Genomic DNA, 15,021 nt, shown 5'->3' on the forward strand with positions numbered 1-15,021 from the left:
CCCCCCCCCCCCCCTCTCTCTCTCTTCATTTTAACATTTTGTAGAGATACTGGTGGGGCTTTCAGTCCTTTCTTAGCTCTTCTTTTGACCATACGAGTCCTCTCCATGTCTGCACTGCCAGCCCCACGGAGGCTGGTGGTGCCACACAATATTGCTATGAATACAGGTGTGCCTTGAGCTAGAAAAGGCAGGAAATTGCTGCACTAGGAAGCTGGGAAGCAGCGGATGAATAATGGTGTGCATGGCCGGGGCAGAGTACACAGAGAGACTGTGCGAGCTGTGACTTAAGGGCACAGCTGAAAGAAGCGGATGAGCCCTGGAAGTGTGCTCTCAGATATAACACCAAGCCCTGGGTGGAGACGGTCCGTAAGGGTCTGGCCGAAAGCCTGATAGTGCAGCCACACAATAGCGGATTTCATGCACCAGAAAAAAAACAAAACCGGCAGGCCCATAGCACAAACATACCCAGCCTGGGAACTTGCTGCCCAGAATCTTATCAGCAACTCGTATTTTCATTTTTAGTCAAAGCCTGGCCCAGCCTGAGGGTCCAGCCTGTTAAGACCTTCCTGCCACTGAAATCAACCCCTGCCTGTGGCCATGTGGGGCTAGGCTGGCTCTGAGCCCGATATGTTGCCGGCCCAGTGATGATACTTTGCTTGCCTCCTTTTATTTCGACACATTGCCTCAATGCCCACGGAAAAGCTTCCAGAGACAGGTACCGTAGAGCAGTACGGCACAGGGCCCTAGGGTCTAAAGCCAGGATTGTAACTGGGACCCGGGGGGGGGGGGGGGGGTTCCCATCCAGAGTCGCAGGCTGGGGGTTAAGCTGGTGGAGCAGGGTTTAAAAAAAAAAAAAAAAAAAGTTTTGGGCAAATGCCTGGAAGAGAAGCTTGAGAAACGGCCACCACTTATTACTGCGCGATCGCAGCATGGGATCGATGCTGCCAGGAACCTGTGGCCTGGCTTGGCCGCTGTTGGAAATAGGATACTGGGCTCGATGGACCCTCGGTCTGACCCGGGATGACAAATCTTATGTCCTTATGCTGCGGGGACCCACTACTATGATGCATAGGAGCTCAGTTTTGCCACCTCTATAATGATGATAGAGACAGTATAGAACCCACCCCCCACCCCACCCCCAAGTCTGACACCCCAGAGAAGCGTCTCTCTGGCCTGCCCCTTCAAATGGCCCCCGTCTATGGTACTAATAGCACAAGGGGAGCAGCCTGGAGCCCCCGTGGGACCTTTGTGGCTGAAATACGACAGGAGGGTGGAAGTGCTTTTCACGGTCTAGGCAAAGTGGTTCCGCAAACATGGCGACAACCCTGCAGTTTAGTTACTGCATTCTGCATGAGTACACGGGCCCCTTCCCTCAAGAGCCTAAGCAGGCACCAAAGGCACCAGGAGATAGCAAGGAGATGAACATTTCAAGATAAGTTTCCTTCTTTGGAACAGAAATGTGCACGTGCTTATGACAAGGTTTCTTACGTTCATTTTTATGTAACAATACATCATTAAACATTAGATGTGGGTTTTCCCTATGGGAGACTAGGCAAGAACTGAAGGCAGCCTGTGGCCATAGGCACTAACCAATAGCAGGGCATCATTAAAATTGCTCAATTACATCATAACGTGCTCTGACCATGAAGTTAACTAAATTGGCCTATTTCCCTAAAGGAAAAAAAACAAGAAGTAATTCCAAGCATCGAAGCATAAGGAGACATGAAAAGTGTGAACCAGAGGTAACTGAATGTTTTGCGGTCTGTAGTGGAAATGTGAAAGAAACTGGATGAATGCTTCAAAAGTAATTAAGGGGTGGGTATTGGACACACATACAGTGATTTTATAAGGCCAGTTTTGTTAAGTGAAAAGTGGACTAAAAAGGTGAAATTTAATCTTACCTGTTAATTTCTTTTCCTTGAATCCTGCTAGACCAGTCCAGATGCTTGAGTTTATAATACCCTGCCAGCAGACGGAGACACAGAACAACTTTTTCAGTGACATCACTGATATTAGCAGTGGTACAACACAGACAGTAGCCTTATGACAAAGCAGTGTATAATAAGACTCCCCTTCCAAAAAAATAAAAAATTTCTGAACAAACAAGTTGCAACTTTAGAGAACCCTCCAAGTAACCCCTCTTTCTATATTCCATCAGGATAGATGGGGAAACAGATTGAGATAAGCTTCAGGCTCTCCTTAAGAAGCAAGGAGTGTGATGTTCTGGGAAACCCAAATCTCTTCAGCAGCAACAGGCAAAAAAAAAACCCTGCAGTCATTGAATTCCTGAGAGAGTCCTGGACTGGATTAGCAAGATTCAAGGAAAGGAGAGAACCCGACAAACATCTAAGACCTATTTTTCCCATGGCAATCCACCTTTGCAAAGGCTGGAAGCAAAATCGTCTGACTGAAGTGAATCGGTGAAACAATCCTGGACACTGAGCAAAACACAGACTCTGCTGTGAATACTAGATAAGGATCTCTACAAGATGAGGCCTGTAACTCCAACACCCACCCAGCGGAGCAAATAGCCTCCAAAAATACCATTTTAAGCATGAGATCTTTTAAGAAAGCACATTTAAGAGTCTCAGTAGGAAGGCCTACTAGCGTATCAAGTACCAGATTACGATCCCACTGGGGAACCACAGTCCTGAAACACACCACAAAGGAAAATGATACGTGTATCACTTGAACTCTGAAAGAGTTAAGGGCTAACTCCTTCTCTAAACCCTTTCACAAAAAGGGAAAAAATGGTACTGTCTGCCCACCAAGGTGAGATAGATGGCCTTCCAACAGACCTCAAAAAGGCATTATAACCATACATAAGTCCACAAGGTTGAATTTTTATGAGATTTCAATAAAACAGAGATCATTTCCGAAGGAGATCTATTCCTATGCAAGCAAAACATTTCAAGGACCAAGCCATAAGACAAAATGGAGTTGGATCCTCTCTGACATAAAAGAGGCTTCTGTCTGAGGGAAGTCAGGGTAATGCCTCTTACCTCTCCAGCGGTGCCCCCTGACTGCAGGCTTTTGACTCCGTGCTGCATCCAGTGGCTCTGACTAGGAAGCAGACTGCAGCTCCTGAGCTTTTACATAGGCCTGCAATCAGGACTTCCTGTGGGTGCCAACTGATGACATTACCGCTCTCCCTGGATATAAGGGAGTTTGGTGCAGTGAGCCAGTGCCTCAGCAACAGGTCATTTTGGATACCTCTGCCTAGGTGGTGTCTTCACTCTTGATCCTGACTCCTGTTAATGCTCATCTGCCTGCCTGTTTGCCATGTTCCTACCTCCGTTCCAGTACCTTGCCTGCTTCTTGCTTTGCCCGTCCTGATTCCCACCTACTCTGCTCCTGCTTGTCCTTGCCTTCAGATTGTCCTCTTGATTCTGAACCAGCCTGCCTTCAACTCTGCCAGCCCTGACTGTAGCCAGTCTTCATCTCTGCCTGAACACTGCCAGCCCCGACCTCGGCTGACTCCTTGCGTCTGCCTAGTCTGTCTGCATCGACCACAGCCTGCAACACCTCAGATGCCACTTGTTGGAGTCTAATCCATGCTTGCACGAACACGGCTGCACCAATCCAACAGTGGTCCAAGGGCTCACACCTCCTTAAAGCATGACAACTGGAGAAGGGTGCCAAAGGTCAGTCTCACTAGATCTATATACCAAGGTTTTCTTGGTCAGCCACTAGAACAACTGGTGACCAATGGTCCTCTATTTTCCTAACCTGCCTATCAGAGGCCAAGGCAAGAAAACATAGAAGCTTGTCCCTTGACCACAGCTAAATAATCGTCAATTCTACTGAAACCTCCTCTCCTTCCTGCAACTGAAGAACCTGACGGCTTTGGCATTCTTGCAAGATGCCGTTAGGCCCATGTGAGGATTGCCCCACCAGTTCACTACCAACTGAAAGGTCTCCTGGCTGAGCTCCCACTCCCTGGGATCCAACGCATTCCTGCTCAGAAAGTCAGCCTGAAGATTTTCTACTCCTGCAATGTGTGCTGCCAACAGATGAAGATTCTGTTCCACCAAAGCAAACAAAAGACTTATTTTCTGAGCCATAATTGCACTCAGAGTGCCTCCCTGTCTATTGACATAGGCTACCATTGTTTGAAAGTACCAAACTGCCACTCCCTTCACTAAAGGCAGGACCTGGCACCAGAGCTAGCCTGATGGCCCTGGTTTCCAATTGGTCATGGACCACAGACCCTAGGCCACTTGACCACTAAGCACCCCAGCCACCAGGCTCATGTCTGTCATGCTTAGAATACAACTGTGAGACTCCAGATCCATTCCTTTCCAATAGATTCATGAAGTAGCCCACCACACCAAGCTCTCGCTCACTGAAAGTGGAAAAACAGATATCTTAAAATCCTTCCATTTCAGGGACCACTGTTTCAACAGGAATGACTGGAGGGGATGCATGTGAGCCCTGACCCATGAAACCAACTCATAAGGTGGTCACCATCAAATCCAGAAGTTAAAGATAATCCCCCATTGTGGGATTTTGAAAGTATGGAAAGTCTGCACCTGGAAGAATAATTTGTCTATCCTTTCCTGAGTCAAGAAGTGAGCACTTAGGTACTCTAAGGACTAGGACAGACAAGGCTCGCTATTTACATAATTCACAACGCAGCTCCTCTAGGACTTGAACCACTCTGGCCAAAGCTGTCTGACACTCTTGCAGTGACTTGGCTCTGATGAACCAATTGTCCAGGTATGGATGAGCCAGAACATCTTCCTTGTGCAAGAAGGCTGCCACGACCATTATCATCTTAGATAATGTCCTCGGCACTGTGGCGACTCTGAAAGGTAAGGCTTCAATATGAAAATATTCATCCAGAATACAAAAAACGAAGGAATCTCTGGTGATCCTCCCTGAAATATACCTCTGAGAGGTCTAGGGATAAAAGACACTCAGCAAGATGACAAAGTGAGGAGTCTCCATAGGGAACCACAGTCCTGTTATAGTCCTGTTATAGGAGTTGTTATACTGTAAACCGGAGAGAAGGCAGACTGCTATTCTTCGGTATATAAAAGACTTTAAATAAATAAAATAAATAAACTTAAAATCCAGTAAGCCAGCCCTCCGTCTTCCGCCAAAGCTTCAATCTTTCTCTGCATCCTAGGTTTCACGTCTTTCCTCTCCAAATCATTTGAGAGCAACCCTGGAAGAGCCCCAGCCGCCTCACATCTCATCTCGGGAGATGCCATGGCCTGAAAAGCTACGGGAACACTCAGTTACACTCTTTTTTCCCCCCCAACTGAAATGTTATCTATGGGCTGTGAAGAACCTTTAGAGGGAAGACCAGAGGTAGTTTGGGGAGGGTAGAGGAAAAGGACGGGGGGGGGGGGGGGGCAGAGAAAGCCCCTCACTACCTTAGGGCTCAACGCCTTAGGAGTCTAGTACCTTGCTAACATCAAGCGATGTCGCCCAGAGACTGATGTTCTGGGAGCATCAATTTGCCCTTATCAGCTGAGGATAGACAAAGGTCCAATCCCGGGAACCCAAAATTCTACTGCCATCAGTTTAGCACTTGTCCTACCATCTGCTGATGAGAGAATACTGGTTAAGCGTCTGTGCTGTGCCACTGCTGCCACCAGCCATGTAGGGACTGGAAACGTGGTGTTCTCCGTCTCCGGCTGCTGGCAGAGCCTTTCTGTTCTTTAACCTGACAACTGAAACCTTTGATCAAAGACACCACAAAGCTTCGTACTCAGGATGCTTACTTTGCCTGAACTGCGTACCTGCCCATCGAAAGGCATCTGTACTCTCGCACCTGCCTTCTTAGTCCTCCTAACTAGTATATCCATTGAGAGACCTCACTGCACAATGTTAATATCCATAAAGAGACATCACTGCACAATGTAAATAAGTTACCTCTGTAAATTTTTACGCTACTATCCTTATTTCCTTCCTCTCCCAGTTCTACAACCTTGTTTTATTGTAACTTTTGCTTCCGTTGCACTTGTTAAAAGAACAGTTTTTGCACCCCCTGTTATATGTAAACCGGCATGATATGATCTTATCATGAATGCCGGTATAGAAAAACCTTAAATAAATAAAATAAATAAAATAAATATATCTTTGATTATCTACTAGACGACTACTACTCTCAGCCTACCTCTCCTCTGTTTCACTGCTACAACCTAGAATTACTCACAATCTACCTCATTTCTTAAATTTGCACAAATGCCCTCTCGTGTTCAAAATTCTTTATTCTGATTGGAAGTTGTAATGCACTGCAACTGTAAATTTGATTTTGCACTCCGCCTTGAGACTAATGCCACTGTAACTGTAGTTCAGTTTAACTTTGATTATAATCCACCGTGAGACCATCTCGGGAAAAAGCAGAATACTAGATAATTATATTTAAAAAGCTGGCATAAACCACTCATCTGGGCTGATCTAGCAGGAAGGGAGAACCTTGCCCAAGGTCATAGCAAAGGTCAGTGACGGAGGCAGAGCTTGAAAGGAGTCTGCCAGCCCGTTACTCTAACCTGCTGGGCCATTGCTTTTTCATGTAGTTCTGGTATGGAGGTGGGAAGGGCAGGAGCGATTCTGAAAGTCTTGCACAGGCTGCTCTAGGGGGCTCACCCACAAGATTAGCCTTAGGTGACAGCGAGTGGGGCAACAGACCCTGACCTGCACTCAAAAGGAACCCAATAGAATCAATCCCTTTTCCACTGATTTTCTCCCATTTTTGTTCATTATAATAAACACTGCTAAATTCCCCAGAAAAATAAAAAAAAACTCTGAAAATGAAGGTCCCTGTGTACTGTCTATATATTCCACATCTGTAACCAGGTCGGTGGGTAATATTGATTTCCACAGGGGCCAGGTGGCATAGACTTACCGGCAGGCGAGCTGTCTCTCTCGATGGTGTATTCTCCTCGGGGGGTACGCAGGACCTTTCTGCTGAGGCCTGGCCACTGCAGGCCCTCCTTGGATAGCTCATTCTGTTTTGATTTAATGTGCTCAGACAGCAAGACAGCCATTTTATCCAACTTTCCAGCCGATTTCCGCTGCAGGACAGACTGAAGCTCTTGCAAACTGAAAATAAAAAGACAAAAAGATTTATAATTAAAATACTGACGGAATTACGTTTTAGTAAAACAGTAACAAAGTGAAGCCCTCCCTCACCTGCTCTTCTGTCAGTACAATAACTGTTTCCAAAAAGACAGGCTGAGAGTGAACTTAAAACTAAATAAGAAAAAAATCCACTCTATACCTTGAGTAAGTGATGATCTCATCAAATGTAGGTGAGTCATACATTTAGACGTTGACTGCACGTATTGTATGTGTCTTAGGTCTGCTTAAAGCATCCATAGATACAATAAGGGGTCATCAGAAATCAATAGCCAAAAGCAAATACCACGTGTTTTTACTGGTTTTTATTGATTTTTGATGACTGCCGATTATATCTAGCGACGCTTTAAGCAGACTTAAAGCAACATACATTTAGATGCTGACTGCACGACGTCATCTACATTTGACGGGAACATCACTTCCTCATGCAGGGTTTAGGGCAGTAATGTCCCCAGGGAGAGAAACCTGTAAGCTCTTTCGGGCAGGGCACTCATAACTACATGGAGCTGGGCTGTACAAAAGCACTGCGGGCAGAAATAACGAAACATTCTGGGCCAAGAATGGGGGTGGTGCAGGCCACCTGAAATATTTACACTGTACCATCTCTAACCCCACATACACCAAATGCCATGAGAGCTCAACATTCCTCAAATACCCTTCCCTTCACAAACGGCCCATCTTGGTATGAGGGTTATGAAAGGCAGCATAGAGGCAGTAGAGAAGTGGGGGCTCTGGGCAAACACGACGCCACGAGTGCTCGCAGGAATGGTCAACACCCAGCCACTCCGTAGTGCAAGAAGACTAAAGAGTTATATTCTCTTGGTGCTCTTCCACCCTTGCCCCGCAAGCCAGGCACACATAAAGGCAGGCATCTATAATCAAACTGCCTCCCTTGCCCATGACCAGATCAACGTAACCAGGGAATCTGGGGCAGGAAACCCCTCACTCTGTGCTTAATATAAAAGAGCCCCTTGGACCCATTTGAGACAGCAATAATGAGAGGCCCAGAGCTCACTTTATCATATTCCAGGGGTCAGCGACCTCAACCCTGGCACAGGGCTATCAGGGTGGCCGCATTCGCTCGGGAACTGTCAGGAAATGTTATTCCTGGACGATAAATGGGTCTGGATCTCGCATTTCCTCTTGGCCCAGGAAGGCAGCTTTGCAATGAGCTCACAGCTCAGGATTCCTGGGAGGGTCGCACACTGCTTTTTCAGGGGCACTGTTCTCATGTGGAGAGAGGGGAGGAGGTATGCATGGGCAACTACGCGCAACAGGCAGCAGGGTATTCAGATTTTCAGAATGGTGCATGGGGGCACTATTGAGAGCCATGTTGTGGAAGAAAGATGTGTGTGGGGGTGGGGGGGGAATAAAAAAAAAGACTTAGAGAGGACTGCGCAGGGGCACCCACATATGCTCAGAAAAATCTTCTACGCTTCTCTGGGCTCTGAGAGAACTTTGTGTCAGCGCCGCCAGGCGACATCACCCGTTTGCATGGTAGACGCACCGTTCCGGAAGTGGGGTAGGGGGAAAAGGCAGGGCAACCCCAACTCATTAGGGTCATTCACTGGCCCATTTTTGTTCTTCGAGGAAGGAGGGGGAGGGGGAAGGAGGGAGGGAGGGAATCAGAAGAGGCAGGACCCAGTCCTGGTTTTAGATTCCACTGCATGCGGGGACCGGTGGTTCCTTCTTTTCTTATGGAAAATATCAGAGCTACACTGGGGTAAAACCAGGTCTGGATCAACAGGTTCTGAAAAAAGAAAGAGTTTAATAAATAAAACTGAGCTGGCTGGTAATGCCACAGTCCATCCATTTGTTTCAAACTGACAGCGAAAAATAAGCACCCATCCTCCCCTCCGCAGCAGAGCTCTCATCGGGCGCTCCTTCCAGGGACATGCACTAAATAAGTGGCTCAATGTGATGCTGCACCTCCCTCTGCAAATATTCACAAAAACTAAGTGGCAATATCAATGAAAATGTATTTGGATAGCCCTAGGAAGAAGACCTGAAAAGGGAGCAACAAGGCCAGGAGGTTGTTTACAGCAGAGTCGCCAACTGGCTCCATTTTATTCAGGACAGGCTGATCCAGTCCTGGCTCCCCCTCAATATGCAGGGATGACTTGTTCTTGCCTTTCTGCGGGGCAATCAAAACTACAAGTTCCTGCATGCAATGGGGCGGACCAACCTCTTCTTTTTTTTGTCATTAAAGGTTTTTATTGAAACAACAACAAAAGGAAACCTACAGACCAGACCATACAATCAGTAGATGAAGTACACATAATAAACTTCATAGAAATGCAAACAAAACCGGTAACAGTTGTAGGTTAAACATCATATAATTGCAACACCAGGTTGTTTTCGTTTAATGTATGTAAGTCACCCCTCCCCCCGCAAGGACCAACCTCTTCTGAAGCCCCACTCCCCACCCCACAAAAAAAACAAAAAAAAAAAACCAAACCCCACACAGTCAGTAGGCGACGGTGACCCTAATAAAAACAAAAAAGCAAAAAACCCTAAATCGATGCAGCGTCTGTTTTCTTTAACAAAAGGCTTTAAATCTTTGTGCAGCCGATACCCCCAGGCTGGTAATGGGTCTCAGTGCCAGCACCGGAACGCCAGCAGACTCAGACAACGATACTGGCAGGACAATTTTACATGTGTTGCCAAAGAAATGCACAGAATGATTACAATTAAAAAAAAAAGGAAAAAATGTAGGTAATAAATAGTTGCAGGTCACGGGAAGTACAATAACAGAAACAAGTCTCAGGGTTTGGTGCTGGTCCATATTGCCTCTTATCAGATTTCATGTCTAGCCTGGTGGCGGGAGCCCACGTCTTTTACTGCTCTTTCTCCCGTTGTCCATTCCTTATCCTGCCGGGCCCCCTGCTGGCCACTCTACGGAGGCAGCTCCGGCAGGGTCAAACAAACATGGATGTCCCCTCTCTTTCAGTGCGGTCATTCTAGGGATATCGCACCTCACTAGAACCTTCCACCCAAGACCCCCACCTCCTCCTGTGATACTGCAAACAGCCTGACCGGTCTCCCCCCGCCAGGTTTATGAATGTGGGAAGAATTAAAATCCCCGTGCACGGGCAGCAGATCTTAGCCTTGGGAAGGGAGGACAAGGTCTTTAGGTGAACCGGGACATGGCAGCTGTTAGCAGCGATGCATGTGAGGAAGAAAGTGCAATCTCGTGGCAACTGGCCTCTCTCTTTAAAGTTAGGTTTTGATCAATTCTTGGATTTCAGCCTAAGAGTTCCACTATGTTTTGGAATAATGAATTTATAACATTTGCATTTATGGATTTTGACGATTGCTTGGATTGTTTTGCTAGTCTGAACGGTATTTTATGATATGTGTTGTGGTTAGCTGGCATAAAATGTTAAATATAGAAATTAACTTTCTGCATGGGAGTGTGCACAAATCCTGCAGGCAGGCTTTTAGCAGCCAAGCAGGGCATGGAGTAAACTGGATTTGGATGCTTCACAGGCTGCAATACCTTTTATTGGCACAAGATAGGAATTACCCATAGAGGTGCCACTGTTCATAGGGCTGTGGAGATCACGCCGGTCCCTGCTGTGGATATAAAAAAAAAAAAAGGAAGACTGCTGAAACTGCCCAGCCGCCGGCCACTCACCCCATTCATTTAAGGGCACCGGCCACAACACAGAGCACGCTGCCCTGATCTCGCTGACCGGCCTGCAGGGCAGCGAGCACCTACTCCGCAAGCCTTACAAAGCAGCACAGGACACCAACCCACGAGCCAACAAGACCAGCATGGACAGAGCTGTTAACGCACAAATCTGAACTTTTAACCAAATATGGGTAGGCTGTTTCTCGCCGCCTCAGGCACTAAGATTACCAGGGGTGGCGCACGCAGGGAGTCTAATTAATTTTGCAGACAATATTAAAAGCCTCCCTCTCAGAGCTTCACCGTAAATCTGCTCACCCCAGCATACACAGTCTGTCAGACGGAGCCGTGGCTTTATGCTGCCAAATCTTTCCTGCAAACATCTGCCTCCTCGCCCTTCTGTTAATCTTAGCGCCAGAGTGAAAGGAATTTTTATAGGGGCTATTAATAAAACCCATTTCAGGGGCACCTTCTTTACAGAGCCAGTCCTGCTGGACTTCTCGCATTTAGCATGACAGGTTCCAGCTCCCTGTCCCACTCCTGCACTTACATTATAAGCTTTTTAGGAATGTGAACTCCTTCACCTACTGTACCTGGTAAAACCTAAATCACAGTAGGGGGATACAAGGCTTAAGCAAGCTCTCTGGATCATCCTGTTCACACAAAAATTCTTCACGGCTATTCAAGTTAAAATAGAAGGAAAACCTGTTTTAAGAACCTTACTTTAAAATGTCCACCAAAAATGCATGAAAAACTTCCAATTTGTCCTTTTTTAAAATTCCAATTTCTATTGTGTTTAATAATTCGGTCATTAAAATAACATTGTCACTTCAACCCATCACCACATTTCTATTAACCTTCCAGTGTTTCATGGTAGACAAAGTTTCTGTAAGCTTCCTTAATTGTCATCCTCAGGGACAAATTCTCAAATTATCTTCAGCTCGTGATCTTGCCAGTGCAACATACAACTGACCATGTGGAAACACTAAAGGCAAAACTGCCCTGACATCTTCAAAAGCCTGTCCTTGCCATCGACGAGGGAGGGAGAAATCGTATGGACGTATGCATGAAATGGGGTTAAGATCAGCACTGGCTCAGCCTGTCCCCTTGTTATTGTCACTTGATCTATGTGGCTTGTATGCTGCTGGTTTGAGTTGCCTCTAGTGATGAGATTTTATTAAGAGCAGTTATCTTTTCACTGCTCCTGGGCAGTTTCCTTCCATAGGAAGTAGGTTTCCTATAAAGGCAGACAAGGAACAGTTCCCTGTCAGGGTTCTCACTGACTGTGTAAGGTCAGACACAAACTTAATACAGGCCTTACGTAGAAGCTTAAGCTGCAGCAGGAACTATTGACCATTAACAAGTCTACTTACTTCAGTGGCTGCCAATGGACTGAAAATGCCTTCTTCTTAGTGACGGAGGGCTTCTTAGCCGTGTCGTATTTTGTACTGGGCCCTGATGTCCGAGCTCGATCAGGTGTGGGACTTCTCCGGTCAGATGGCAGGATGGTTGGAGCGCTCGAGGTCAAACCAAGGGCATGGAGGGGAGCGCCATCACCGGGAGAGCCTTCCTTTACAAGGGAGGAAGAGAACGCAGGGGTTGGAAGGTCCAGGGAAGAGCCAGGAAGCAACGGCCAAAGGAGATGAGAGCTGGGCTTGGACGACGCAGTCACCTGCTCACATCGCTGGCCTTCATGGCCAGGCTTGCACACACAGAACTGGGGCTTGGTGCACATCCCTCCATTCTTGCATCTTGGAAGACAGATAGCTGAGAAGAAAAAATAAGACAAGAAGGATTTGATCTAGCAGACAAGACATTCCATTGCAATCCTTTGCTTATCACCGACGGTGTCCATCAGGACCATGCCAATTATTTCATCTGGAAACATCTACATGGTGATTTGTATTTTTTGAATGAGTGAGAAAACAATTCGGGGCAGATTTTCAAAGCCTACGCGCATAAATCCAGGCGAGGTTAGGCGCGCCAGGCCTATTTTCAAAAGAAGAAGGCACGTCCCGGGGCTCAAAAAAAAAGGGGCGGGGCTGGAGCCTGTGGCCATTTGCCGCTGTGCCCGGGATCGCGGGCCGGCTATCGCCCAACACGCGCAACCAACACCTGACCGGTGGCAGGCGCAACTTATAAATTAAAGGTAGGGGGGGGATTTAGGTAGGGCTGGGGGGGGGGGAGCCGAAGGAAAGTTCCCTCCGAGGCCGCTCCAATTTCGGAGCGGTCTCGGAGGGAACAGGGAAAGCCATCGGGGCTCCTCTAGGGCTTGGCGCGCGCAAGGTGCACTAGTGTGCACTCCCTTGCGCGCGCCGACCCTGGATTTTATAACATGCGCGCGGCTGCGCGCGCATGTTATAAAATCGAACATAGATTCGTGCGCGCCGGGTTGCATGCACAAATCTCCGCCCACACGTAGCTATTAAAATCCAGCCCTTTGTAAATTTAGCATAAATTTGCACCTGGTAAAGTCACCACTACTGACAACCGGTCAATAAACACAACAGTTCTCATCCAAAACAGGACTCAAAGAGCTGTCACGTGGCCAGCCACCTCCGGGACAGAGGCCTGGCAGCATTTATTCATTCAATGTCATAATCCATTTTACTAAAAAAAAAAAAAAAAAAAAAAAAAGAAAAATCAAAACAGAGTACAACAGGCCATGAAAATATCATAGCATACAACAAAATTAGAAGTCAGATAAAACCTGCAGAGAAAGTCCACCAACCTCTCAATAGAAGTACTCCCCAGAAATCCCACCCACCAACTCCCAAATCTAATATCCAAACAACTTAAAATGAAAGCAAAAACTTGCTAATGGACATTTAATCACGAACACTAAAACAAAAATCAAGGCAAAAGCTTGCATGTTAGAAAGAATGAAAAGGCAAGAAGGAATAGTGTAGAAAATTAATACTTAAAATGAGCCTTCCCCAAAGACACCTATAGTCCCAATCTGACCCACAGGAGAGTTACGAGATTGCTGAAGGCCACAAAGCAAGTGGCAGAAAGGAGAACGGAGCCAGAATACAGGGTTACAGAGATGTATTACCAAGGCAGAGAGCTCGGCTCCTACCTTACCTTTCGTACACTTCCCTGTTTTGGGAGCCCGACTCCAGCCCAAGCAGCATGCATCTCCACACAGGTTCGGGCTGAAAAGAAAGGAAAATGGAACCATTTCTATCGCTGTTTTAACAAGTAAGGCTTGTCTGAAAAGCACGCGACCATTTCCACTTTCCGTGTCCCGCACAGGCAGGATAGAACACAGCAGCGGTTTTCCCTCATGGGAAAATACTGCAGGTTAGTGAATCAAGCTGCTTCGTAATTAGACCCCCCTCGGACAGGAGCCCCTCTGGCACCTGAATGGAATCCACTTAGAAGTGGCTGAATATGAGTCAGAAATTAAAGTTAAACTAAATGCATATGCATATTCATTGAAGATGGTGCGAGATTTTCAAAATTAAAATTGCTAGCAATGGTATTGTACTTTATTATTGCATGATGTAGATTTCACATAAAACAGCACCTGTAGCGAATGCCTCTGCCTCTATGAATATGTCAGAATAATTCTGACTTTACAATACAAGGTATCTGCTTGGCGTGTAATAGCATATATGGCTGAAAGTTTTGAACAATGTTAGTATTCAGAACTTTCACAGGCACAGATACTGAAACAAATTGCCATGACTGACCTCTGCCACATATCAACCACAACTCCTTAAGACCTTTAGATATTAGTGTGTTCTTGAAAAAAATTCACTGCCCATGCAAATACATCTGTATGTGAAACCACCACATTTATTATGTTCAGACATGCGAGTGCTAACAGAATGATTCAGAGACACAGAGATCCTTTCATCAGTCTCCTTATGCGTGCATCCGTCGTAGAGTGCAAACTCAATGGGATTCTCTACCTACGATCTGGTAACTCTTCTCTCCAAAGTTCAGCCCACCTACATAAGCTAATTTCCCACTGAATGACTTATTCTTGCAGAGAAATGTGAATAAAGTGTTCTGTAGGTTATGTTTATTTGTAGAGGAATGCCAAACACAAGGTCATCTTTTTTTGGTAGTGGACTTCACTCTTCATGAATGGCTATTTTGACAGAAGCAAGATCATGACATTTTTTGTGATCACAAACTTTGATGCCGACATTATAAACGAAGAATACGCAGCCCTTCGGTTATACTGTGCAAGAACGCTGTGAACGTTATGACTCACCTACAAGCCAAATCAGCCAATATTTTTATGGTCTCTGCTGCACTAGGGTACTTCCTACCATGCATGCACCACG

General features: G+C 46.3%; 1 protein-coding gene across 3 annotated transcripts in view; it reads right to left on the bottom strand.

The window, feature by feature from the left end:
- Positions 1 to 15,021, bottom strand: part of LTBP4 (latent transforming growth factor beta binding protein 4) — a 222,926-nt gene that overhangs the window by 174,804 nt on the left and 33,101 nt on the right. For 2 of the 3 annotated variants that reach the window (XM_029571879.1, XM_029571878.1), the window contains exons 2-4: positions 13,808 to 13,878; positions 12,097 to 12,490; positions 6,860 to 7,056 (exon numbers count right to left, since the gene is read on the bottom strand). In XM_029571879.1, coding sequence (XP_029427739.1) covers positions 6,860 to 7,056; positions 12,097 to 12,490; positions 13,808 to 13,878 — 662 coding nt within the window. The remainder of the gene's footprint in view (positions 1 to 6,859; positions 7,057 to 12,096; positions 12,491 to 13,807; positions 13,879 to 15,021) is intronic. The other variant, XM_029571880.1, reaches the window with a different exon arrangement.

This window comes from Rhinatrema bivittatum, chromosome 11 (assembly GCF_901001135.1).
Source record: "Rhinatrema bivittatum chromosome 11, aRhiBiv1.1, whole genome shotgun sequence".
NCBI lineage: Eukaryota > Metazoa > Chordata > Amphibia > Gymnophiona > Rhinatrematidae > Rhinatrema > Rhinatrema bivittatum.